The sequence below is a fragment of the Podarcis melisellensis genome, assembly GCF_964234715.1.
Source record: "Podarcis melisellensis genome assembly, chromosome: 8".
Taxonomy (NCBI): domain Eukaryota; kingdom Metazoa; phylum Chordata; class Lepidosauria; order Squamata; family Lacertidae; genus Podarcis; species Podarcis melisellensis.
Genome location: NC_138540.1, coordinates 72,517,957 through 72,545,815, shown reverse-complemented (window position 1 = coordinate 72,545,815; position 27,859 = coordinate 72,517,957). Strand labels below are relative to the sequence as shown.

At 45.2% G+C, this 27,859-nt stretch overlaps 1 protein-coding gene across 1 annotated transcript; it reads left to right on the top strand.

Annotated features, from left to right (window-relative positions):
- Positions 1-586: 586 nt before the first annotated feature.
- Positions 587-25,839, top strand: LOC309375812 (IgGFc-binding protein-like; the record flags this gene model as incomplete). The annotated part of the gene is made up of 17 exons (XM_081921735.1): positions 587-1,592; positions 2,280-2,620; positions 3,643-4,216; positions 5,853-6,454; positions 6,809-7,388; positions 8,909-9,108; positions 10,420-10,561; positions 11,207-11,535; positions 12,713-13,286; positions 13,735-14,333; positions 17,388-17,952; positions 18,429-19,006; positions 19,734-20,304; positions 20,596-20,795; positions 22,317-22,700; positions 24,038-24,324; positions 25,671-25,839. The coding sequence occupies 17 exons, from the start codon at positions 587-589 to the stop codon at positions 25,678-25,680; spliced, it is 7,542 nt and encodes a 2,513-aa protein (XP_081777861.1). The 3' UTR covers positions 25,681-25,839.
- Positions 25,840-27,859: the final 2,020 nt, after the last annotated feature.

Sequence of the window (27,859 nt, the reverse complement as noted above, 5' to 3'; positions counted from 1 at the left end):
AACACAGCTACCAACCTCTAACTGCTTGGAACATGACAGCCTGGGTATCAGAGTCTCACTAGAAGCCTCTCCAGGCTACAATCAAAACTTCCTTCTGGGATGCAGACTATCACAGGAAAAGCTGGATATTTTTAAGGGAGGGTTCATGATGTATTAACAGATGAATAATCATTTGTTCCTCAGAGACCACTTCCTTAATACAACCAAACAGGAATATTAATAGGTTCCTTTCAGTAATCATTTTCTTACTGCTGTAAGATAAACTAATCAGATCATTATACAAAAACTCTAACCGTTGCCACATCAAGAGATTAAAGCCCAGCACTGAGATACTTGCAGTTGACTAATTATCCATTCCTTCTGCCTTGCAGGGTATTGTGGAGCAAGTTCCCGAGGGACGGAATTTATCACAGCCTTCCTGGAGAACTCATTCAAAAGTCAGGGCACTCCTAAACTTGATCTGCTTATCACTGGATATCATCCTGCAACCACCATCACAGTCACAGTGAACAAATCTACATTTCAGAAAACGGTTTCTGTCAATGAGAAGGAGACCGTGTCAGTTGTGGTCCCAGCCTCCTCAGAGATGAAGGGGACCGACATTTTTGATCAGACTGTGCGGATCCAAGCTGACAAAGATATATCGGTGTTTTCTTACAATGACAAACTTTCCACAAGTGCTGCCACAGTTGTGTACCCAGTTCAGCAGCTGGGCACATCATATTATGTGGTAACACCAGTGGGGAATGCGGCAAACACTTTCAAGGAATTTGCAGTTGTAGCCTATCAGTTTCCCACTCAAGTCACTATTCACCTGAAAGGGGCTGTGACATTCCAAGGGAAGGTTTATGCTGCAGGGAGCAGGCTTGTTGTTGACCTGAAAGCCTTCCAAGCAATCCAGCTGCAAAGCTCAGCTGATTTGTCTGGCACCAAGGTTGAATCAGTTGCGCCCGTAGCTGTTTTGAGTGGGCACAACTGTGTCAAGCAGTTCTCATATTGCGACCATGTTGCTGAGCAGCTCTTGCCTGTTTCCAGCTGGGGCACCACCTTCATAGTTCCCCCAGTGCCCTTCCAAACTCAGACTGACATTGTGTATGTCGTCGCTTCCCAAGATAACACTTTGATCCAGTACCAGTCTGGGGCCACTCCAAGCTCCCGCCGCGCGGTGGCTGGGGAAGTCATCCAGTTTCAAATGCAGCCATCTCAGTCCTATTTCTTCTCTGCCAATGCAGGAATCCAGGTCCTTTTCTTCTTTGCTGGTAACAGCAAGAAATACGACCCTTTCCTCATCAACGTTCCTGCTTTAAAAAGCTATTGCATGTCATATCACATTGATGGGATTAAGGCATTTGATAATTTTGCTGTCATTGTAGCAAAAACCTTAGATTCAAATGGGATCACATTAGAGAAGAGAGCCATTACAGATGCCAAGTGGACACGCATCCCTGGAACAGAGTATTCTTTCAGTCAACTTAGCTTGGGCAAAGAAGCCAGTGCCCTCTCTGTAGAGCATCCCAGTGCTCCTTTTGGGCTCTTCATCCTTGGAGGTGTACATGCTGATGGCTATGGCTCTGTGGCTCTTTGCTCTTGCGGTAAGTATCTGAATCTGTGCATATACTTTAGGTTTTTATGCTACAAATGAGGGTTTTGAATAAATAATTAAAGTTGGCTACATCCTATTGAGTACCCAGTGGTTTTTTCATCTTTTGCTTTCCAGCACTGGATGCTGTGTTTTAACATTACTGTGTGCTCATTTGTAGATTGTCAAAGAAAGTGACCCCTTATGGGTGGTAACTGGAGGACCACAGTAGATCAAAATGGACATGGGAATGGAACTTTAGCTGCCACTATTTTAGGGTCTAAAATCATCTCCTAGTTCTCACTATTCCATTCTGCCTGGAATACTTATCATAATATAGGTTAAAGAACTGTAAAATGGTCTGATTTGATGAATTTTTACTTTTTGTACCAAGTTCGGAAAATCTTATTGAGACCCAAGTTTCCCATTTTCCAGAGGAAAGGGGACATGACATGAGATCTACAAAGTTCTAGACTGCAGTAACAGTCTGACTGGTTCAAATCAGTATGTGAAATTCAGCTTCCCACCATCTTGATTGCCTTATTCCCTGAGCAATTGGAATGTCCATGAGGCAACCAGATTAAGTGGCTATTCAGAAGCCTGTTTGTTTTTCTTGCCTTGTTTTGTCTATCTGCCACCTCCTCCACTAGTTACTAACAATGCTTGCTTTTGCAATGACACTACCATTGTTCCATTCCAGACAAACCAGTGTCTCCATGCAGCTTGATCCAGTGCAGGAAGAAGGAGAAGTGTGAAATCATAGGAGGTGATCCAGTGTGTGTGCCAGAGTCTGAATCCAGCTGTTGGGCCCAGGGAGATCCTCATTATCACACCTTCGATGGGAAGAATTTTGACTTCATGGGCACCTGTACCTACACTATTGCCAAGACTTGCGGCTCAGATGCCACTCTTCCTTCCTTCAGTGTTGAAGCCAAGAATGAGAACAGGGGAAATACTCGTGTTTCGTATGTTGGCTCTGTGACAGTCACAGTCTATAACACCATCATCAAGGTGGTCAGAAATGAGCAAGGCTTTGTGAGGGTGAGAACGAAAGATGACCATATTTCTATTTCTCTCTGGCTTAAAAAAAGCAACCTATTTTTCCCCAAGAATACATCACAATCTACTCAGCTTGCATCTTGTCTTGCTTGCATGCTGTAATGTAGGCAAGTGGAACAAGAGATCTGGCAAAGTCTCTTTGTCCCCATTTGCTAACCTGGACTGATCTCTGGTCACTCCCCCTGCTCCCTCCTTCTGCCCTTCCCCCCACGAGCCAGTGCGCCACTTATTTAATGTTTGAGGAGGAGCTGTTTTCATTTTATGCCATACCTACTTCGTGGTTGGCTGTATCCGCCTGCCATTGGGCACTGGGAACGATACTGCAGCCCAAATAGCTGAGGCTTCGGGGGCTTCTCACCATTTTTAATTTAAATGAGTTCTCCCTAAATACGACAGGCAGTGAGATTTTTTTTAAAAAAAGGAGTTTCGGTATTACTGTTTGTGAAAAACTTCAAAGGTATTTTAAACGAAAGCAAGAGAAGTTTTGGTGAGATTTATCAAAACTTTTCAGGAAGATAAGAACATAGAAAGCTGCTTTATGCTTAGACTATTGGTCCATTCCAGCTCAATATTGTCTTTACAGACTGGCTGTGGGTCTCAAGGATTTCAGGCAGGAAGCTTTCACAGCCCTTACTGGAGCTGCCAGAGATTAAACCTGGAACCTTTTGCAAAGCTTGTGCTCTGCTACTGAGATGCACTTCATGTGCTGCAAAACATATGGTCCACCATTGAAGTATGGACTCTGCAAATTCTGCACATTCCTGTTGAATCAATCTACCTTTATTATTGCATGTGTGTGTTGGTCTTTTTACAATCATCATCATTTTATGTCCACCTTGCTGAGTAGAATAAATAACAAAAAAAGTTGGTTGTATCGAAGTTTTAGTCTGAGTAGACCCAACGTATGTGCATTAATTTCAACGGGTCTATTCTGAGTCTGACTGACATTGAATGCAATCCACTGTGTTGTTCCACTGTTGGTTGAATCTGATTTCTCTCTTCAGGTGAATGACCAGCGTTTCCGCCTGCCCATCTCCCTGAATGAAGGGAAACTCTGTCTCTACCAGAGTGGGAGCTCTGTCTTCATTGAGACAGATTTTTCCCTGAAGATCTCCTATGACTGGAATACCTACCTGGTGGTAAAGCTCTCCAGCAGCTTTTCTGAAAATGTTTGTGGTCTTTGTGGCAACTACAATGGAGACCCCACTGATGACTTCAGCACCCCCAATGGGGCCTTGGCTCCCAACCCCATTGAGTTTGGAAAGAGCTGGAAGGTGGACGATGGTGACAGGTTCTGCTGGGATGACTGCCATGGGGAATGCAAAAGCTGCTCCCCAGAGATGGTCAAGAAGTATGAAGGCGAGCCATTCTGCGGCTGGCTCAGCAAAGGAGAAGATGGCCCATTCAGCAAGTGTCATGCTGTGATTGACCCCAACCCTTTTCTGGAAAACTGTGTCTATGACCTCTGCATGAATGATGGCCTGAAGGAGCTTCTTTGTGAGGCACTGAATAACTATGCAGTAGCTTGTCGGGAAAAGCAAGTTGCTGTCTTGGACTGGAGAACCCCCATCGGTTGCTGTGAGTGTCAGAATCTGCCTTCTTGTAATTTGAAGCCCTTGGTTCGAGTCCTATCTTCTGGAGCAGAAGAAAACAAGCTTGCTCTATCTTCCATGTGACAACTCTTGAGATATATGAAGATGTCCATGATACCTTCTTTCAGTCTCCTCTTTTCCAGGCTAAACATACCTAGCTCCTTCGACCGTTCCTCATAAGGCTTGGTTTCCAGACCCAGAATAGACTGGGTTTCATTCATTCATATATATATATATATATATATTTGCTTTCGTAGATTTTCACGGGTACAGGAATGCAGGTTTTGGTGTCCTCGGGTGTCTTCCCGTGTAAAAGTTGGGGTGTCTAGGCGACGTTTCGACGAGGTCTCACTCGTCATCTTCAGGCTGGTGCTTTCGGCTTCTTGTTACTGGAACAGAGCAGGATCTCAGTATTTATAGGAACTCAAACACTGAGATCCTGCTCTGTTCCAGTAACAAGAAGCCGAAAGCACCAGCCTGAAGATGACGAGTGAGACCTCGTCGAAACGTCGCCTAGACACCCCAACTTTTACACGGGAAGACACCCGAGGACACCAAAACCTGCATATATATATATATATATATATATATATATATATATATATATACACACACATACATACACATATGCCAAAGGCCAGGGTAAAAATAGGAGTCTCCAGCATATGATGAAAGCTATGCAGTGGTACCTCGGGTTAAGAACTTAATTCGTTCTGGAGATCCGTTCTTAACCTGAAACTATTCTTAACGTGAAGCACCACTTTAGCTAATGAAGCCTCCCACTGCCACATGATTTCTGTTCTCATCCTGAAGCAAAGTTCTTAACCCGAGGTACTATTTCTGGGTTAGCAGAGTCTGTAACCTGAAGCGTCTGTAACCTGAAAAGTCTGTAACCCGAGGTACCACTGTACAATGAAAATGCCAGAAGTTCCTCTATGGGAAGGGAATGCCAGAGTTTGGCAGCTGCCACAGAGAATGGCCACTCCAGGCCACCACAACCCCAAACTTCCAAGGGTAGCAGAACTACCAAGAGGGCCTGCTCTGCAAACCTTAGTTTAATGTTACATCTGTACTGAATACATCTTCCTGGCAGCTTAGGGTGGTGCATCCATTTGATTCACACAATACTTTGAGAGGCAGGCTAGGCTAAGGGCATCTTGGTCATTGCTATTGTTGTTAATTAAATTTATATACCACCCTATACCCGTAGGTTTCAGGATAAAATCAAAATATAAAAACCACAAAATACATAATCAAAATAAAAACATGGTTCAGTACACTTTCCCTTGTCCCACATTAGCAAAATATAGCTTAACTTTGTTGGGATGCTGCCAGGGAATCAGAGGCCATCATGCCTCCACGACGTCTCCCGGTCTCCCGAGGAAACGGTATCAGTCAAAGGACTGGAAAACATGCCTGCCTGCCTTCGTGTGGAGGCAACAGACAAAAAACAAAAGCTATATACAAAATGGAAACTCCCTGTTAGCAGGAAGTACGCAGGCTTGTGACACACAACAGCCTGCTCCCTTTTTAAGGAGGAACGGACATATCCTAACAAACTCTCAGATTCCCTGTGTCTTCTAATTGTGCCTTGTTGACAATCATCTTGTCTCTTTTGACAGCCAAACCCTGCCCCGAGAACAGCCATTATGATGCCTGCGGATCTCCTTGCCCTGCAACCTGCAACAAGCAAGCTGAGCCCCAAGACTGTTCCTCAATGCCCTGCGTAGAGACTTGCCAGTGTAATGAGGGCTTTGTGTTGGATGCTGGGAAATGCATCTCCAAGGCTGCCTGTGGGTGCGTGTTTGAGGGGAAGTCCTTCTCGCCCGGTGAGCAGTTCTGGGGAGACAAGACGTGCACGAGACGCTGCATCTGTGACGCACAGAGCAAGCAAATAAAATGCCAGCCCGCCAGCTGCAAGAAAGGGGAGCAGTGCAAGGTAGAGAAGGGTATTCAGAACTGCTACCCCACCAGCCGCGCCACCTGCTCTGCTTCAGGTGACCCTCACTATCTCTCATTCGATGGACTGGCCTTTGATTTCCAAGGCACCTGCACTTATACCTTGGCTAAGGTCAGCACAAACAACCGGGTCTTGAGAGCCTTTACTGTCAATGTGGAAAACGAGCCCTGGGGAAATAGGAAGGTTGCTGTTACCAAGATGGTCTCGGTCACTGTCTATGGCATTACACTCACATTACTGCAGAGCAAGCAAGGTCAAGTGAAGGTGAGTCCATGCAGAAAAGAGAGGCAAATCATTAGATCTTTAGCCATTCATCTTTTTTCCACATTAAGACATTGTCTTGGCTCATTTATTTAATTAAGGATGAACAAGTCCATCAGCTTCTTTCTCTCATATTTCCTGTCCTAAGTCCAGTTCTCCACATTTCTGTATCAGCTGGCATTTCTCCCAAGAATTCTGATGAAAACTTGTTAACATTTTATTGCAAATGTCTCCTAATATAGGGGTTGTTTTTTTTGCCCCCCAGCTGCCAATCCTTCGAGTATGAGTTTGGAACATAAGAAACAACCCTTAGGCCAATCCTACTCAACCAGTGAATGTTCTGTTTTCTTCTTCCAGGTGAATGGCTTGATCTACACCGTCCCTATATCCTTTTCTGCTGGGCGGATCAGAGCCTATCAACATGGCACAAAAGTCCTGATAGAAACTGACTTTGGTCTCATTGTGAGCTATGACCTGGTTTACCACGTGACGGTCACAGTCCCAAGCACTTACCAGGGCCAGATGCAAGGCCTCTGTGGGAACTACAATGGGAAGAAGGACGATGAGTTCCTGCTACCCAATGGCATAATAACCTCTGACATAGCTAAATTTGGTGCTTCCTGGAAGGTTCGGGTCTCTGGGGCAGATAGATCTTGCTCAGATGGATGCTCTGGGAACAGCTGCCCAGTCTGCGAGGAAAGGAAGAAGGACGTTTTCAAACAGCACAACTACTGTGGGATCCTCACTGCGCCTGATGGCCCCTTCAGTGCTTGCCATGCAAAGGTGGACCCCAGTGTGTACTTCAGCAACTGCATCTACGATGTGTGCCTGGGCAACGGGGACAGCCAGGTCTTGTGCAACAGCATCCAGAGCTACGTTTCTGTCTGCCAAGAGGCCGGGATCTCTGTCAAGCCCTGGAGGAGCCCTTCCTTCTGTCGTAAGTACTGGGGACTGAACATTCAGGGGGAGAAGAGAAATGGGAGCAGAAACTGAAATGACCCCCATCACTTTGGCACGCATCTAGTGGTGTGTGTTTATTTGTAAGGCTCTAACTGCCTCAAGCTGTGCAGAGACTGAACTCACCACCCTCTTGACTATGTGTTCCGCAACCTACTGACAAGCTCAAATCACAGAGGTATATAGACAATTGTTTTCAATGAGTTCCTGCCAGGACCAGCAGTATAAGTTGGTAGGGTGGGGGCCTTGTTCAGCACAAGGGTTGTGATTCCTTCTTGGCAACCTTCTGGGGCCATAGACAGGGCCATATTTGGGCCTGGTCCCTAGGTTCACCATCCTTGAACCAGGGTATGCTGGAAAGCAGGAAATCAAGCAGGTATGCAAGGACCATTACTCTGAGAGCTCAGTCTGTGTCTGAGTGATGAAATGCAGCCGAAGGAGCCAGAGAGAGTCAGCAGCCTTGTAGACCAATTGGTACCTAGCAAGACACTTCTCAGAATACACAGCAAACAAACAAAGGAAGTTGCTTTGTGCCAGAAGGCACATAGGTGGCCCCTGCCTCTCCCCTGGCTGTTGGTGAGAAGGACAAGGGCCAGAGGTGTAAGAGAGAGAGAGAGAGCAAGCTGCAGGCAGAAGCTGGAGAAAGAGAGGCACACTGGATTTCTGCTTGAATCCAGGACTGTGGCTGTGGGATAAGCAAGAATTTTGGGGGTGTTAATGCTGTGAGCCCCATCATAGGCTAGGGTTGTACATACAGTCATATCTTGGTTGCTGAATGCCTTGGAACTCATACGTTTTGGCTCCTGAATGATCAAAAACTGGAAGTGAGTGTTCCGGTTTTCTAACAATTTTTGGAAGCCGAACATCTGGCGTGGCTTTTGCAGCTTCCGATTGGCTGCAGGACATTCCTGCAGTCAACTGGGAGCCATGTATTGGTTTTTGAAAAGTTCCGGAGGTCAGATGGTCTCTGGGAAAACATTCTGTTTGAGAACCAAGGTACAACTGTATGTGCAAATAAGCCATATATCATAAACACATCACAGTCACTGCTGACCCTCATTCCAAGAAAATCAAACCCTAGGTAAACCCTGGAATCTCACATTCCTCAGAGATTGGGTTTGTCCCACTGCTCAAATTGCTTTTACAAGATCTCAGAAGCATTTTACTATTCTCCTTGCTTCTTCTCCCTATGGAAACCTAAGCATTTTATATATTTAAAAAACCTCCATTGTCTTGAATGGGCAAGTTTTCAATGGCTGGAGCAAAAATATATGAGATAAGTGAAGAAATGATCAAAACAGTGGGGTTAAGGAACATAAATTCATCCTAGCGTCAGCTTTCTGTTTTCGTCTTTTGCAAAAACAACAGCTGTCAAAGACATTTTCTGCCCTTTAATGGCCACTCTCTCTGCATTTCACTTGCCAGCTTCCCAGCCATCCCAGATAATACCAGGGAGCCTTTCACCTAACATGGATGTTTTTTCTTTCTTTCCTCATTTAGCTCTGCGCTGCCCAGCCAACAGTCACTATGAGATTTGCAGCAACCTATGCTCCACCTCCTGTACCAAGATCACTGACCCTGCAGCCTGTCCGGAGACCTGTGCTGAGGGCTGCCAGTGTAATGATGGCTTCTTCTTCGATGGCCTTGGCTGTGTCGCCGCAAAAGACTGTGGGTGCTTAAAGAATGGACGCTACTACAAGGTAGCTGATCTTCTGAACCCTTTTTTCAGAGCATGCTTTCCCAGTTGCACATTCTTTGAACCCCAAACCACAAGCTGTTGTGATCATCTCCAGAATTTCTCAGGTCTTGAAATGTTTTAATGGCTGTTTTTTGAAATATGGAATAAACAAAATGAACTGTCATTGGTAGAAGTTGGTACATCAGGTGACGGAATCGTGCAACTTAAGTGTAACAATAGGACAGAACTACTAACAGCTTGCTTATGCAGTTGACTTAATGTGATTTTACTTACTCCTTTGCACAGATCACCAAAAAATAATTAGAAAGGGGTGGGATAACCTGGCTTACTGGGCATTGGAGGCTATCGTGAGATCTTGCAGGAGCCTTGAGAACGCTCATGTGACCATCTCAGAACCCAGTAAGGCAGGAAAACTCTTCGAAGAAAGAGCTTTTAATCCTTCTGCTTTGTTTACCAGCTCTAAGAAAGACATACAAGGCCTCTGGGAGGCTCCCACAAGATATCACTGGCCATCCAAGAACCTGTGAGATCTTGGACAGTGGGGGCAATTCCAGGGGTCATCTTGACTTGTGATTTTGCCTTTACATGCAACCTCAAGGAACATAAACCCAACATAAGCTGAGAGTCATCTGTATAGTAAAGGTAAAGGTACCCCTGCCCGTACGGGCCAGTCTTGACAGACTCTAGGGTTGTGCGCCCATCTCACTTAAGAGGCCGGGGGCCAGCGCTGTCCGGAGACACTTCCGGGTCATGTGGCCAGCATGACAAAGCTGCATCTGCCAGCGCAGCACACGGAACGCTGTTTACCTTCCCGCCAGTAAGCGGTCCCTATTTATCTACTTGCACCCGGGGGTGCTTTCGAACTGCTAGGTTGGCAGGCGCTGGGACTGAGCAATGGGAGCGCACCCCGCCACGGGGATTCAAACCGCCGACCTTTCAATCGGCAAGCCCTAGGCACTGAGGCTTTTACCCACAGCGCCACCCGCGTCCCCTGAGAGTCATCTGTACATGCATGCAAATTATTTGACCTGGCTGCTTGCTGTGGAATAGGCAAATTATCTCAACTGAAAGGCTTGAGGAGTTGTGGCATTGGGAGCTGAGATGGGGGGGGGGGGACACATCGTTATGTGCAGTTGGTGGTGATTCATTCATGCACCCATTTCACCATTTTTGCTTAACAGCCCTTTCTGTTAAAAGGAATCTCGCTCCTCCTCCAATGCTCAGTCCCTTCCCATTCAAGCTATACCTCAGAAAGGCACTGAAGGGATTACTGTTGCTGCTCTATTTTATTGTTTCCCAAATCTCCCAACAGCCCAATGAGAAGGTTCTGCTGAACGTGTGCCAGGAGAGCTGCCATTGCATCCCAGGCCAGGGAGTAATTTGTGAGGCCCACAACTGCGCTGCCGATGAGAACTGCAAGGTCCAAGATGGAATCATGAGTTGCATTAATAAGGGTAAGGAGAGAGTCAATCAAGCGAAGGGTGGGGACCCTGTGGCCCTTCAGATGTTGCTGGGTTACGATTCTCATTGTGCCTAACCCCTGGTCTTGGCACAGATATGCTGGGAAATTATAGCACCTTATATGAGGAATGTAGTATGTGAGTCTATAAATAATGGGCAAGGTACAATTTTTAAAGCTCTAGGGCAGCATTCTCTGCTGGGCAGACTTCTGGAGCCACATGCTGGGTGGTGCCAGAGGCAGAAGTAGACAGAGCTGCAATTGTACATTTTTCCTTTGTACAGCAGGCAGATTTTCCACAAACTTACCTGCACTTCTCTGTCTTTCATTCCAACAAGCAAGAAGCAATATCAGAGATCAAGGGCACATTCCAGCCTAATAAATATGAGGCAGGGTTGTGTGTTGCTTCCCCCGTCACATAGACATCCAACATGTTACCGTCCAGATCTTCTTGCTCCTATCACTTTTGACCACGCAGGCTGAGGCTGATGAGAATTGGACTCCAACAACTTCTAGAGGGCACCATGTTGCCCACCTATGCCCTTTTGCTAATGGATAAAACTTCCCTCCACCTCTGCACCTTTAGATTTTTACGGAATGACTTCTAGCTCCTGCTCACGTTTCATGCCTTTCATTTTAGATCCATGCAAAGCCCTGAAGTGCCGAGAAAAGGAGACATGCAAGATGGAGAATGGCCAAGCCAAATGCAAACCACAGTTCACAGGAACCTGCTGGGCCTGGGGGGACCCACACTATCACACCTTTGACAAAAAGAAGTTTGATTTCCAGGGCACTTGTTCTTACACTATTGCCAAGTACTGTGGGAACGATGCTACGCTGGTGCCTTTCACTATTGATGAGAAGAATGACAACAGGGGCAACCAGGCTGTGTCCTACGTGCGTCTGACCAACATCTATGTCTATGGCTACAAGATCTCCATCCACAAACAGGAAACTGGAAGAATCCGGGTATGTTAGATTGCCAGGGGATGGGATAACCTTCGTGAATGTACTGGAATTCATTCCAATATATAGCCACTTTGAGAGCCTGATATTAGTCTAAACTAGCATGAAAGGAATAGCTGTATCAGGAGGGAGAAGAAATACTAGTGCTTGCAGGTCACTCTCAAGAGATTATTGAATCTCTATACTACTCTGAATGATGGAAGTTATTGACCTTCATGCCACTTCGCATGATTAAAAGACCCTCATTATCCAGACATCCGATCTCTTTCTCCTTTGTGGCTGGCAGAATATAGGGAATGGGGGAATGTGATGTGATGAAGCTGTAATCCTATTTGGCATAATATTGATTTTCAAAGCTGGTCACAAGAAACCGTAGCAGGATCTACCTGATCTTGATGCTTCGGCATGGCAAATGTGTGCTCTAGATCTACCCAATAAGGATTCAATGAGGAGCTTGTTTTGTGATGTTTGCATTTTAAAAAGATTCCGTAAATACTGCAAGTTGGCAACCGAATGGTGTACAGATAAACACAATCTGAGTCCCTTTCTTGGGCTCATGGTTTGAAACCAGAGTATGAGCAGCTGCTAGTGCAACTGGATTTGGCTTGGTTACACCTTATAGTTGACTTTGACCCTCCTATGTGACTGCAGTGCCCAAACATAAGTGATCACTTGGGCCACCTAAGCCCAACAGACTTGTTTGCGCTGCCAAGTAATATTCCCAAGGTCCACTAAAAAACTTAACCTATCTAAAGTGATGCTTGCTCATGTGAAACAGTACCATGGACAGAGGTAGGTGGTGAAAGTGTAAATTCCTTGAGAATCACCTGCAGTAATAGCTTAGGGAAGGGGCTGGGAATGGTTTACAACTTCTGTCATCCTTGACCATTGACCATGCTGGCTAGCACTAATGGGGATTGTAGTCGAACAACACCTGGATGGCCCATAGATTCCCTGTCACTGGGTTTGTGGCCGTGGCTAAGATGCCTGCTGATTCCCCAGTCTTTGTCTAAAGAATTCATTGAAGCTTACTCCTTCATAAGTGGGGTTAGAATTTCAGTCTAAGAGTCTAAGGCTAGGATCAGCTTGTCTATTCCTGTTTCTTAGACACATGGCTGCATGGAAACAAAGGAAAAATAAAACAATAATTCCTATGTGTGTGTTGACATTCTGTCTCTAGTTAAATGACGCTATTACCAGCCTGCCACTGACTCTTGAAGATGGCAAGATCAAGCTGTACCAGAGCGGCACCAATGCTGTCCTGCAAACAGATTTTGGCCTCCAAGTGACGTACGACTGGCAATGGCACCTGGTGATCACTCTCCCGAGCAGCTACTATGGGGCCACATGCGGCCTGTGTGGAAACTTCAATCAAAACCCTGCAGACGACATGGTCTTTCTCAATGGCACCAAGGCTGCCTCCATCATAAGCTGGGCCAGCAGCTGGAAAGTCAAGGACCGGGACCCCTTTTGCTGGGATTACTGCCGAGGGAATTGCCCAACATGTGATGAGGGCAAGAGGGCGCTGTATGGAAAGGAAGAGTACTGTGGGCTGATCAGCAAAACCTCGGGGGGGCCCTTCAGAGAATGCCATTCCATAGTGAATCCAGATGACTTCTTTGACAGCTGCATTTATGACGTGTGTCTCAATGGAGGAGCCAAGAACATCCTTTGCCAGGCCTTGGAGGCCTATGCTAAAACCTGTAGGAAAGAGGGTGCCACCATATATGATTGGAGGACAGCCTCTGGCTGTGGTGAGTGCTCTTCCCCACTTTGAAACTAAGCCAAGTTTTACTGCCGGTGCAACTTTCTCATGACTCTGAGCTTTGCAAGAAAACTCTTTTTAAAACTTCTCAAATGTGGGGTCTTTTTGCTATGCTGGTGGAAGAGGGAAATAAACTTCGGGGGGGTTGGAACTCACTTGGAGGAGCACATTTAAAAGTGTTTATAGCCTATATTTTCACATTTGTCGTTGCTGCATGTTTTGTGATTTTAAATCTCTGCTGGGGTTCTCTCACCAAAGAATACTTGCTCCAAACTTTGATCTTGTGACCCAAGAATTCATTCTTTAAAACACACACACACACACACACACACACTGTATATGACATGTACAATATTAGCAGCATCAGCTCTTGCCAACTTAAGCTTTAGCACATTCTATCAGTTGTTAGACTCCCGCTGTTCTTCTCCTCCTTACAGCCTTGCCGTGCCCTCAGAATAGCCACTATGAGTTCTGTGGCAATGCCTGCCCTGCCAGCTGCGCTGACCGCAATGCTCCCTCTGCCTGCAAACAGCCATGTGTGGAAACCTGCCAGTGCAATGATGGCTACGTCCTCAGCATTGACAAGTGTGTGCCTGTCGGGAGCTGTGGCTGCACCTACAATGGGCTCTACTACAAACCTGGAGAAGAATTCTGGGCTGATGAGACCTGCGGTTCCCGCTGCACATGTGATCCCACCCTAGGCATTGTGGTGTGCAAACCAGCTGGCTGCAAAGCCAGTGAGCAGTGCATTGTGGTCAATGGGGTCCGAGGTTGTCATCCCATAAGCACTGCTACTTGCTCAGCAGCCGGGGACCCTCATTATACCACCTTTGATGGGAAGAAATATGACTTCATGGGCACCTGTGTCTACCAGCTGGCCGGGCTGTGCTCTAAGGACCCGACTCTCAGGCCTTTCACTGTCAATGTGGAGAACAACAACCGAGGCAACGAAAATGTGTCCTACACCAAGGTGGTGACATTGGAGGTCTACAATGTCATAATCACACTTAGCCAGGAGTATCCACGCAGGATCCAGGTATAGACAATTGGTGAATGTATGGTTGCTTTTCTCCTTTGTGTCATTACAGGGCTGTTTCAGAGGGTGGCTCTTGGGCATGGTACCTTGCTAGTTTTCTAAGTAAGCATTGAAGCCATTCCTGCATTAGACATAGGGGATGGTTTATCTGTGGCAAATGGCACCGTACCCCATTGGACATTGTACCTTGAACTACAGGGTCTGTTGACATGCAAAGTATACATGAAGTAAGCTCGATGTGCTGCAAAATTCGGCATTAGATATTTGCTGTTGATGGCCACAAAAGTTGTCAGATCCAGTTCCTAAGTATGGGACAAGTATGGTTTGTGAGCAGTGAGGGCAGGGCCCCCAGCTGCCTACAACAATGAGTTTATCTGATCCAGAAACTATTATGGGAGCCTAGGACGATGATTAGATTTTTCACTGGCCCTTTTTTCATAAGTTGGGTTACAACAACATAAAACTACAATATTAAAAAGAGTTAAAACAATTTAGAGTCAGGTGAAAAAAATGAATCTTTAAAATATACATCCATTGCAGTATATATATATATATATATATATGCTTTCGTAGATTTTCACGGGTACAGGAATGCAGGTTTTGGTGTCCTCGGGTGTCTTCCCGTGTAAAAGTTGGGGTGTCTAGGCGACGTTTCGACGAGGTCTCACTCGTCATCTTCAGGCTGGTGCTTTCGGCTTCTTGTTACTGGAACAGAGCAGGATCTCAGTGTTTGAGTTCCTATAAATACTGTTGAGGGGGTGTGGTGTATAGCCTCCAATGTTCTGGGCAGAGAGGAAGTTCCCAGGCTAGTGTGCCTTTTCTTCTTTTGTTCCTTAATTACTTGAGGGATATCTTGAGTGATTTCTTGAGTGATATCCTGAGTACCACTTAGGTGGGTCATTAGGTGTGGATTAGTTGCTAAAGTCTTTGTGTCTTGACCTCTTGAACTTTGTGAAGAGTTTTTCTGAGAAGATGGCTGTACTGCACTTAGTTGTGCTCTGGCTTGGCTTCGTGTATAGGGGCGAGCTGTGGTTTTGTGGCCTGTGTCAGCCAGATCTGTGTAGGGATTGCAGGGGGGTGCAGCATCCGGAGGTGCCACCATGGTTTGGTTACGAAGCTAATCCAAAAAGAAACACCCCCCAAAAACCAAGACACAGAAGAAAACAATGGCATGGCCCTCCTTCCTTATATCAAGGGCACTACAGATAAAATTAGCAAAATCCTCCATAAACACAATATCAAAACAGCCTTTTGCACCAACCAAAAAATAGCCAATATCCTCAGAAACCCCAAGGATAAAATCCAGTTGGAAAACCAAGGGGTCTATGAAATACCCTGCAAAGTCTGCCCAGCCACGTACATTGGACAAACAAACAGACGAATAAATGCACGTATCGCAGAACACAAGAATGCCGTCAAAAAAGAAGAAAAAACTTCCTCTCTTTTCCAACACATGAAAGAAATAGGACACGAAATTAATTTTGCAGATTCCAAATTGCTCTTTAACATGGAACATCACCACAAGAGAATAATCATGGAAGCCATCGAGATAGAGAAACACCCTCACAACATGAACAAGCGTGACGACACATCCCGCTTGCCAGACATCTGGAAATTAGCCCTCCCCACAAAAACTGACACCAGATCCAGAGGCACACAGAACGCCATCACCAATCAACCACACCAGACCCAAACCCAGACCCTCTCCACAGATAAATTACAGACACCATCCAGTAGCCAAACCATGGTGGCACCTCCGGATGCTGCACCCCCCTGCAATCCCTACACAGATCTGGCTGACACAGGCCACAAAACCACAGCTCGCCCCTATACACGAAGCCAAGCCAGAGCACAACTAAGTGCAGTACAGCCATCTTCTCAGAAAAACTCTTCACAAAGTTCAAGAGGTCAAGACACAAAGACTTTAGCAACTAATCCACACCTAATGACCCACCTAAGTGGTACTCAGGATATCACTCAAGAAATCACTCAAGATATCCCTCAAGTAATTAAGGAACAAAAGAAGAAAAGGCACACTAGCCTGGGAACTTCCTCTCTGCCCAGAACATTGGAGGCTATACACCACACCCCCTCAACAGTATTTATAGGAACTCAAACACTGAGATCCTGCTCTGTTCCAGTAACAAGAAGCCGAAAGCACCAGCCTGAAGATGACGAGTGAGACCTCGTCGAAACGTCGCCTAGACACCCCAACTTTTACACGGGAAGACACCCGAGGACACCAAAACCTGCATTCCTGTACCCGTGAAAATCTACGAAAGCATATATATATGCTTTCGTAGATATATGGTTAAGAGATGTGTTTTCAGCACATGACAAAATCGAACTTATGAATATGTCAAATGAAGCTCAGCAGGGAGGGAATTTCACAGCTTAAGGGCTACCATGGAGAATTCCTGCTCCCAGATCCCATCCACCCACAAACTACCAAGAGGAGCCCTCTTTGCCAATCTTAGCATCTGAGAGGGTCTGTAGGGAATGAGTTGGTCTTCCCATATTGGGGATAGTACTGGCTACCAACAACCCTGTTGCCCAGCAACACCACCGATCAGGCTGGCCAGGGTCATTTCTGTGATATTGTTGGAGGACCCCAGGAGAATAATCCTAGGTGATTTCAATATCCATGTGGAGGCTGCTGTTGGGCCAACTCTGAAGTTCATGGCCTCCAAGGAATGGGAATTGGGGGTTCTGTGTTACAGTGGTGCCAATTCTACCTCCAGGACTGAATTGGGACAGTGCTTTTTGGCTCTCCAGTGACTATGTTATGGGATGCTGCAGGGCACTATTTTATCTCCAGTGCTATCTAAAGCCACTGAGTGTGATCATTAGGAGTTTGGGGGCAAGGTGCCATCTGTTTGTTGATGGTACTATGCTCTATTTTTCCAGAACATGTGAATCAGGAGAAACCTTATAGTCTTTATGTTATATGCTTCTTGTTCATTAATTTCAATGAGTCTGTTTCTCTCAAACTAATACTGGACACAACCACTTGGTAAGAGCAATGGTAACAATTCCTACTGCATCACATTCCAGGTTAATGAAGTCTACGTGAACCTGCCTTTCTACCACAAAGACAAGATAAAGGCTTATATCAGTGGGAGTGAGGTCTTCATCAAGACTGATTTCGACCTGACAGTAACCTTTGACTGGAACAGCTATGTCAAAGTCATTGTACCCAGTACATATGCCAATGCTGTTTGTGGCCTCTGTGGCAACAACAACATGAACCCCAGTGATGACTTGGCCATGAAGGATGGGAGACAAGCACCTAGCATATTCCATTTTGCAGAGAGCTGGAAGGTGGCAGAGGTCCCAGGTTGTTCACAGGGTTGCACCACCGATTGCCCACCATGTGGAGAGGCACAGAAACAAGCTTATAAGAGCAACCAATACTGTGGGATCCTCATCAAGAGGGATGGGCCTTTCAGGCACTGCCACGAGATCATCGACCCAACGCCCTACTTCAATGATTGCATCTTTGATGTCTGCCAGTATCATGGCCTGCACAACATTCTGTGCAATGCCATCGGCTTTTATGGGGCAGCCTGTCAGGATCTGGACATTGAGCTTGAAGAATGGAGAACAGAGTCTTTCTGCAGTAAGTATTGCCTCTTGAAGCTGTTTTAGCAGAGGAACATAAGCAGTAACTTGACACCTGTTCAGATCATCTACTGTTGACATTGACACTGACATTGGCTCTCCAGACTCTCAGTTATGGACATTATCCCAGTCATACTTGGAGATGCCAGGGATTAAACCTGGGACCTTTTGTATGAAAAAGGTCCTGTTTACCAGTGAGCTAATCATCTTCCCTTACAATGTTCTGCTCCAAGGATGTGCATGCCATATGTTGCGGGCTTATGGTGGCTTATGGTATATCGATATGCAATTTAATCCTATGGCAACCTTTGCTAACATCTTCTCTAACCAGCAGGTGTCACTCCATAGACATACTTTATAACAGAGCACACCAGACCTATTCTACTCCAGGTGACCAAAGAACCAGACGTCTTCTGAAAAAACTTCTATACTAGCTTGAAATTCACCACGTTCTGTTTTTGTCCTTTGTTCCAGGCCCTGCCTGCCCACTCAACTCTCACTATGAGCTCTGTGGAAATGGCTGCCCTGCCACTTGCCGTGGTCTCTCGGCTCCTGATGGGTGTGAAATGACCTGCAAAGAAGGATGCTATTGCAATCCAGGGTTCGTCTTCAGTGGGGACCAGTGTGTCCCTGTTGGGAATTGTGGCTGTGAGCACGGGGGCAACTACTACAAGAAGGGAGAGGAGTTCTACCCCGGTTCCTCCTGCCAGGAACGATGCCAATGTACAGACAATGGAGTTGTCAAATGCCAGGAAATCTCTTGTGGGCCCCATGAGGAATGTAGGGTGAAGGACGGTGTCCAAGGCTGTCATCCTGTAGGGTCTGGTACTTGCAGTTTGGCCACAGGCTCCCACTACCTAACTTTTGATGGACGGGCCTACGACTTCCAAGGAACCTGCACTTATACTTTAGCTAAAGTCCAAGGAGAGGATGCTCAGCTGGCAAACTTTGCCGTGTCAGTGGAAAATGAAAGGTCACTGACTAAGATGATTGTAGTCTCTTTTCATGGATACACTGCTGTCATTGAGAAGGCAACAAACTGGAAGCTCAAGGTATGTCTCTCTGAAGTAGAAATGCCACCATAGTTCACCCACGATTCCTACAACTGCAGGAGTCCTTGGGAGAATTTCATCTCCCACTGTCCCTTGTGCCCCATCACTGACAGTTTTCGTTTCTCTCAATTTCACATTTTTTCCAGTACTGAATTCAGGTTTTGAGATTTCTGTGGCAATTCGCAATTGTTTTTTTCTCCCTTAACCCTCCTGCTTTTAAGTACAAATTTCTCTTAACAATCCTCCCCCTTTTTTACCCCTTAAAGATTTGCTAAAACATTATGCAGTTTATGAAAGCTATAAACAAACAAAGAAAGAAACAAATAAATGATGGACACATTTTTGAAAGCAATTTTCTCTAATATAATGCATTTCTATTTGTCATTTTCACCTACATGTGGGTACATCTCCAAATATATGCATTTTTGTCCACTTTTGGGGTTGGACAACTGCAATGCAGTTTTGGAGAAGTTAGAATTTTGGTTGTTTTTAAGTAGATTTGTCACCTTGGGGAGACAGGGTGCTTTAATCCTGTTTGATTGCATAAACCTGCATTTCTGGTGTGTGCATGAATTCCTCCCACAAAACAGGAGGAATTTAGAGGCAGCTTTCATTTGTAACCTGCTTTGGGAGGAATTTCCACCTGAAATGGAGTCCAAGACACCATTAAAGAAACATTAATAATAATTATTATTTAAAACTGTCACCTTCTCTGTGGTTAATGCAGGTGGATGGAGAGCTCTATACACTGCCCATGAAGACAAACGATGGGAAACTCTGGGCCAACCAGGAAGGCAACAATATCATTGTCCAGTCTGACTTTGGTCTCCAAGTCCTTTTCGATACCTCCTCTTATGTCCTAGTGTCTGTCCCCAGTAACTACCACGGACTTGTCACTGGCCTATGTGGCAATTTCAATAAGGACAGGACTGATGACTTTATTCTGCCTACTGGGAAAAGCACCCAGAATGTGGAAGAGTTTGGGGCCTCTTGGAAGGTTCCCATTGATGGTATCAGATGCTCCGATGGCTGTGGAGATAAATGCCCCATCTGCGATGCAGCCAAGACAACGCCGTACCGACCCGAGAGTTCCTGCGGAATGATCCAAGCCAAATCCGGTCCCTTCAGGAACTGTCACTCCTTGGTGGACCCTGCTGAATACTTCAACCACTGTCTGTATGACATGTGTGCAGCCAATGGTGCCGGAGAAACTCTCTGTAGGAGCATCCAGGCCTACGTAGCGGCATGTCAGGCTGCAGGAGTTACAATTGGAGCCTGGAGAAAAAACAACTTCTGCCGTAAGTTTGCACAGCAGGAACCTGCAGTTACATCTTCTAATCTTCTTTTTTTCCTTCCAGGACCTAATCTATAGAATCATGATTAATAATAATAGTTTATGCCAGTTAAAAACATGGAGTAGGACTTTAATTAACTTTAATTATAATTTTCCCCCGTACTGTGCATCCAAATGAATATGGATGAAATGCTTTCCTAACCCCTCCTATAATTAAAAATAGTTAGCCAATACACCATCCCTGCCTGGACTGCATTTGACTCCTTCAATCACTAATCTTCACTCTCATTTTCAGCTCTCATTTGCCCACCCAATAGCCATTACAAGTTGTGTACAAGGACCTGCGATTCCACCTGCACCAGCTTATCCACTCTGCCTCGGTGCACCCAAAATTGCTTCGAAGGCTGCCAGTGTGACGGCGGCTACCTGTTTGACGGTGACAGATGTGTGGCAATGGGGAACTGTGGCTGTGTGCATGACGGACGCTACATCAAGGTAACTGCAACAGCTGTGAAAACAGCAATGTTTGTGCATTCGCTTGTGCCTCTTGTAAGTCAGCCTGCAAGGCCTCATGTTTTTCATGACTAGACCCCAGAAGAAGCAATGCATCATCAAGAGAAAAAAAGATTCCACAAGGAGAGAGCCATCACAAAAAAATACCCTTCTCATATTGCCATCCTCTACTGGATGACGACTCATGAAAGTCACTTGTGCACTGATGAACAGAGTTTCCTTTTGGGAACAAGTGAATTAGCAATAGGATGGTTTTAGACTGAGTCCAGACCTGCAAACAACATTTGTAGAGGTGGAGTTAGTTTTTTTTAAAAAAAACCCTCTATTTTGGACTCTGAAAGCCAGAAAAGTTGGAAGTGGTATACTGCTGCTGATGTTTGTGTTGGTAACAGGGTTGGTTATATTAGTCTATTTTTGGCTCATCTGTTTCACATGCAGTGATTCATAATTCATAATTCTATTCCATGCCCTTACTACATTAGTCCCCAATTTTGTTTATTTGTATTGGCACAAAATATTTAAATATGTCCTTCATGCACATTTTACTGTTTTCCCCACACAAAATTCATGGATGACAGAAAGGCCATTGCTTCTATACTATCATAGAATTACATGCAGGATCCTGCTCTCATTTTATATTTTTGTGAACTAATAGTTTAGCAAAACAAAACAAAACCCCATATGTTGATACATGTACTGGCATAGTCTCCCCCTCCTTCCTTTTATTCCTTTAGTCTAGGAATAGCAACATGATGCTCTCCAGATATTGTTGGACTACAATTCCCATCATTTCTGACTATTGACCATGCTGGCTGGTGCTGATGGGAGTTTGGGGGGAGGGTCCAACAACATCTTGAGGGCACCATGTTGGCTATCTGTGCTTTAGATATAGCAGGGTATGTTCATGGAAGCTATAAACCTCGCTGACAATTAAGAAACATTTTCAAAAGCTTGGAAGGATAGCTATAAACTGAATAAGAAGGAATTAGCTAGGAGATTATGGGGAAAGGCGGCATTTATCAAACTGACAATAGTGTTAAAGAAATATGGAAATTATGAAGAAAAATGACACAGGTGGAAGCCGGTGGTGCAATATATATATATATATATAAAGAGACTTGGAATAAATGTCATACTAATATAGTATGAATGAATATATTAAAGTATAAAATGTGACCTATTTTACTATTGATTTATCAACTATGTAGCACTGGTGTACTAGAATATAGTTGTACAGAGGTATTTCTAAGTACACAGTTGTATATGTTGAATGTCTGTTTCTATATGATTTCTTTTTTATCTTATTAAAAATAATTAAAGTTTGCATTTAAATTTTAACTTTTTCTACTTCTGTCTGTCTGTCTGTCTGTCTGTCTGTCTGTCTCTCTCTCTCTCTCTCTCTCTCTCTCTCTCTCTCTCTCTCTCTCTCTCTCTCTCTCTCTCCTCTCTCTCTCCCTCCCTCCCTCCCTCCCTCCCTTCCTTTGTGGGTTGTAAATCAACCAGGCTGGAGAGAATATTGTCTTAGAAGACTGCTTGAAAAAATGCACCTGTAGCCCATCCGGCCGACTGGTTTGTGCAGAAAACAGTTGTCAGGAAGGAGAGATTTGTGCCCTCCACAATGGTCTGCGTGGCTGCATAAGGGAAAACGGCGAGTGCGTCCTCACCCCTGGAGCACAGCTGACCTCCTTTGATGGAGCCTCAGGGGAAATTCCCAACCTAGGAGCCTATGAGGTTACATCCCTCTGCAACGACAACGACCCCTTTTGGTTCCGGATCGTAGCAGTTGTCCAGGAACACGGCGGTTCAAATTTGCCAGCTGTGACAACAATACATGCGTTTTTCAAAGGGATGTATTTTATCACTGTAAAAACGAACAAGGAGACACGGGTAAGATCCTCGGGCAGGTTCTCAGATTTCATCCAATGGCATATTTGCATAATGATTAAACTATGTCCGTTAATTTCAAGGCGCCTGCTCTGTGTAGACATGAGTTGGACACAACCCCTTGTTTATCTGTTTGTTTATTTTCGGCATTTGTATGCTGGCCCAATGCAAGCTCTCACCCACAGGGCAAAAGGGTTTCCTCATTTTTAAAAAGCGACTTGCTGTCCTGGCCAATAGTCAGTGCTGTTGGGAATTGTTGCTCAGTTACATTCAGCGATTACCATGTTGGCTCCCCTGATCTAAAAGTAGAGAACCTGAGCCCAAGAGCCAATGTGGCCCTCTGAGTCTTTCTGTCTGACTCTCCTCTGGACCTCCCCCTTCCCAGGCCATACCCCTTGAGGTGTGAAAATACCTTCTGGTTGCCTGGATGGATGAGAGAGTCCTATGTGTTTAGAAGCCTGACTTTTGTGACTCAGTTCAAACCCAGAAATGGAGAGAGTTGGAGAGTCCTTGTGACTTGTGGGGAGACCATCCCTGGAGCCCAAAGAGGACTTCACTAAGGGCTACGTAAGCCCCAAAGAGACCGAAGACATAACAGGGCTTTGTTTAGGCTGTTCAGCCTCCCTGCCTAACAGCTGACATGTGAGGTAGCGTACTTTCCTGCGTGTCCTCCAGCCTCCTGCCAGCCCCAGAGCTTCAACACTAGTTGTGCATACTTTTGGATACAGCTATTTTGGTATGGATTGGAGAGAGAACGGCAGAGAGGGCATTGAAAGGGTGTTTATTTATTTTTATTTTATTTATTTATTAAATCTCTATACACCGTCCTACGCCTGTAGATTTCAGGGTGCTTCATGACATAAAATTGCAATATAAAAAAGACAAAATACACGATAGAAATAAGAACAGAAGCAAACCAATAAATGCCCCCCCCCCCATTCCACAACACATTTAAAAGGGCATCGGATGTCAATCAGCCCAAATGCTTGGTTTAAGAGGAATGTTTTCTCCTGGTTTCTAAAGGTGTGTAAGGAAGGCACCAGGCGATCCTCGCTGGAGAGAGCATTCCACAAATGGGGAGCCACTGCAGAAAAGGCCCATTCTCATGTTGCCACCCCCTGGACCTCTTGTAGAGGAGGCACATGAAGAAGGGGCTTAGAGGATGATCATATGGAGAGAGGCAGTCCTTGAAGTATTGCAGTCCTGAGCAGTTTAAGGTTGCTCCCCATTTTGTGTGATTTCACTTATGTGCATTGGGCCTTAGAAGGTAACCCCTGAGGAAATGGGGGGGGGACACCTATTCTAGCTCAGCACCTTTCACCCTCTTTTCTGCATTTCAGGTAAATGGGCGTCAAAGGACACTCCCAGTGACGTTTTCTGAAGATGTCTCTATAAGCCTCTCTCAGGATGTGATTGTGATTAAATTAGCCTCTGTAGTAAAAGTTCTCCTTGAACCCAGTGGGGAAATGAAAGTGCAAATCAGTAAAAGCCTGGAAGGAAAAGTCTGTGCCTCCTGCGGGAACTTCAATGGAAATGGTGCTGATGATCTGATGTTGCCCAACGGGAAGATAGCAGGAAATATGGCTGAGGTCATTAATGCCTGGAAAGCTGAGGACTTCTCTGGCAGGTGAGCAATTCTGGGAAAGGTCTTGCCTAAAGGTGACATGGGGTAAAACAGGCACATTACAGCATACTCTTCGTGTTGGAGGAGGAAATCAGGGAACCAGCAAACAATTTTCCAGATCAGAACATGGCCTTGACCAAATTAGGTTGGGGCGCTGGGAAGGAAAAAGGACAGCCAGGCAGCCTCTGCAAAGAGCAAGATAGGGCTGTTTGCAAAAGGGCTTTCAAACAGCCCTTCATTGCACTTGGGCTGCACATGCCTGTTCCTAGCAGGAGAACTCAACCACACAGTCAAATTATACAGGACTGAATTCTCCACTTACTGGCTGGTGAGCAGAGGATGAAATCCTGCTGGCTGCCCAGGACTGCTTCACAAACATGTTACCCGCAGGCACTACACTGGGGAAGCTTACCCCCAGCAGTATTGAAAGAGGGGTTGCCAGCGCTGCAGAGGTCCCAAGGTAGAAAGAAGAGAGCTAGCCCTGTTACCAGTGGGGTAGAGGGGCGGAGAGAGATACTGGCTACTGCCCCTGTGTTGTGCCAGCACTAGTGGTTGGATGGTTTCTCACTGCCAGCAGTTATGGTTTCCACAGTGATGCTGATGGCTGATGGAGGAGTCAATTTGGGAGGTGATAGTGAGTGAGGTGGGGCTGGCTCAGGCAACTTCTCTCCATAAATGCAGGTGGCAGTGGTTGCAACAAGTGAGATCAGCTTGGAGTGGGACATTGTTGTAAGTGGCAAGGGTGGCTGGGACCTGTACTCCAATGAGCTGAGATACGTCGGGGGCAATGACGCAGGAGGAGGAAGGGGAAAGAGGGTATGGTTAGCAGGCATGTCATGGCAGTCGAGTCCATGCTATGGCAGTGCAGGAGCAGCCCACCAATGGTGCAACACTGCTGGCTGCAAGAATCTGCTTTACCGTCATGCTCTGTGTAGAGAACATGCTTGCAAGGCAATGCACAGCAGGACTGAGACTGTCTGTTTTCTGCAGTGTGGTTGAGGGACAACGACACAGCACTTCCTTCCTCTGCCCCTTTCCCAATCATATAGGGTTCAAAAAACTATAAATTGTGTTAGCCCCATCCCTCAAATTGTTCATGGTTGGGCATTCCATGAGTCGTTCAGGGTTGAGTTGGGGAAGGAGGGCAGGCACAGCCCTCAAAATGAACAAATTACACTATCCATTTCTATATCTCCGTATTTTTTTTGGTTTCTTAGGATTCCTGAGCAATGCCGGGCACTTTCTGCTAGTGTTAAAAAAAAATCTACAGTGGGGCGGGAAGTGTTGTGAAGATTGTCACAGAGTCATAAACAAGCTCACATTACATTCTTCACTATCTTATTTTACAGGGATGTTTAAAAGCTGTCTGAGCCAAAATGGAACCCTCCCTTTTCTGCTCAGTCATCAGTGGCAACTATTTCCATGCAAGTTCTTGAGCAACATTCTTCTGTGTATAACATCCCACCTGCAAAACATTTTCGTAATGCTCAAACCTCTATCAATATGACTCTGATTACACACCAAAAAAATGATGACACTTTCCCCTAAGAATCAATAAATCCTTTGGGTGTAGGAACTTCTCAGGATTGACATTACTTTGTTCAGCATGATTTTAGCTCTGTGGATATGCAAAAATAACTGTGGGGTGCGGGAAGCTCTAACAATTGTTATATTCAAGCAAGAAGTAAAGGAAACAATATGGTCTAGAGTGATATCCAGCTGATGGGTCCCCAGATGTTGTTGGATCACAGTTTGCATCATCCCTGACCATTAGTTAAGCCAGTGTTTTTCAACCACTGTTCTGCAGCACACTAGTGTGCCGCGAGATGTTGCCTGGTGTGCTGTGGGAAAAATTGAAAAATTCGAAAGATTTAAAAATAAAGTATTTTATAATTTTCATATATCTGTTTACTTACTATTTCATAATAAAGTAATTATAAAATACTTTATTTGTGTTTATTTGATTCCTATTCAAGAGAATTACTTTATATATAGTCAATATAGGCACAGAGTTAAATTTTTTAACATTTTCTAATGGTGGTGTGCCTCGTGATTTTTTTCATGAAACAAGTGTGCCTTTGCCCAAAAAAGGTTGAAAAACACTGAGTTAAGCTAACTGAGGATGGTGGGTGTTGTCACTCAAGACTATCTGGGGGCAAAGAATGCTGAATTTCCTTCTAGACTCCAAATTGAGCTCAGCATCAGAGTACTAAAGGTATGGATTTGGTGCTCATTCTCATCTAAGAACAGCTCTGTTGGACCAGACCAAAGTAATCTAGTCTGCATTCTGTTCTTACAATTGCTAAGTAGATGATCATGAGGGCAGTAGCTTTCTTCTACTAGTTCTTCTGGTATTCAGAGGCACATTTGCATCATAGATTTGTGAGGATTATATAAATTAAGGTTCATATTATGTGTGACACAGCCAGATTTCAAAGCGTCCTTCTTTGATTTATTCCACAGAAGCAGCAAACAGGAGCAAGACAACTGGCTTTAGGAGACACATTGTCATCCTCCTGGGTTGGCTGGGCTGCCACCTGGTATTAGAGGTCCTCAGACATTTTGGCACACCACCCCTATTGTAGTTTGTTAAGGGTGCTTATATACATACTGTTGAGGCTCATCACGTGCCCCCAACCCAGATGCTGATCCTCACTCCTCCCTTCTTCCTGATGCTGATCTTCACTTGGGAAATATGAAATGAGGGAAGTGTAAATCAGCATCAGAAATGGGAGGAAGACATACAACGATATCAGACAACAAAAGGAAAGTCCCTAGGGTATACAGCAAATGATGGATTTGCTAAATGTTTATTTTCTCTTATTAAAATAAATAAATACATGTGTAGACAGACAAATGTTTTATTGTCTAACACAATCAGCTAACACAGAATAAGTTCCTGCTTAATGTAATGTAAATAGTTGCAATGTAAACTTACATAGTGTCTTAACAGCAGTGTAAATTCCGGAGCCAGGTGCCAAGATTAAGTTCCAGTTAGATTGATAGTCCAAGATGAGTTCCTATGTCAATCCATCCTCTTCTGAGTAAATTAAATATATTTCTTTTACTGTGTGTGTCCCGCAGCAAAGCTGCATTATAGTGAATCAGACAATTTGGTCCATCTAAATCAGTATTGTCTACTCCAGGGATGGGTAACCTCTGGCCCATGCACCAAATTTGGCCTAGCAGGAGTCCCAGTTTGGCCCATGAGTCCATTTCTCACAAACCATGCCCACCTGCCCCACACTTGCTGACATATGGGTTGTCGGGTGTGTAACATGTACTGGCCTGGCTACAAAGCAACAATCTGTCCCAACTACACTCTAGTGGGTTCCCATCCTCCATGGGTGGGCACTGGTGGGCTTACCCAGCAGCAGTGATAAGAAGAAGAAGAAGAAGAAGAAGAAGAAGAGTAGTAGTAGTAGTAGTAGTAGTTTGGATTTGATATCCTGCTTTATCACTACCTGAAGGAGTCTCAAAGCGGCTAACATTCTCCTTTCCCTTCCTCCCCCACAACAAACACTCTGTGAGGTGAGTG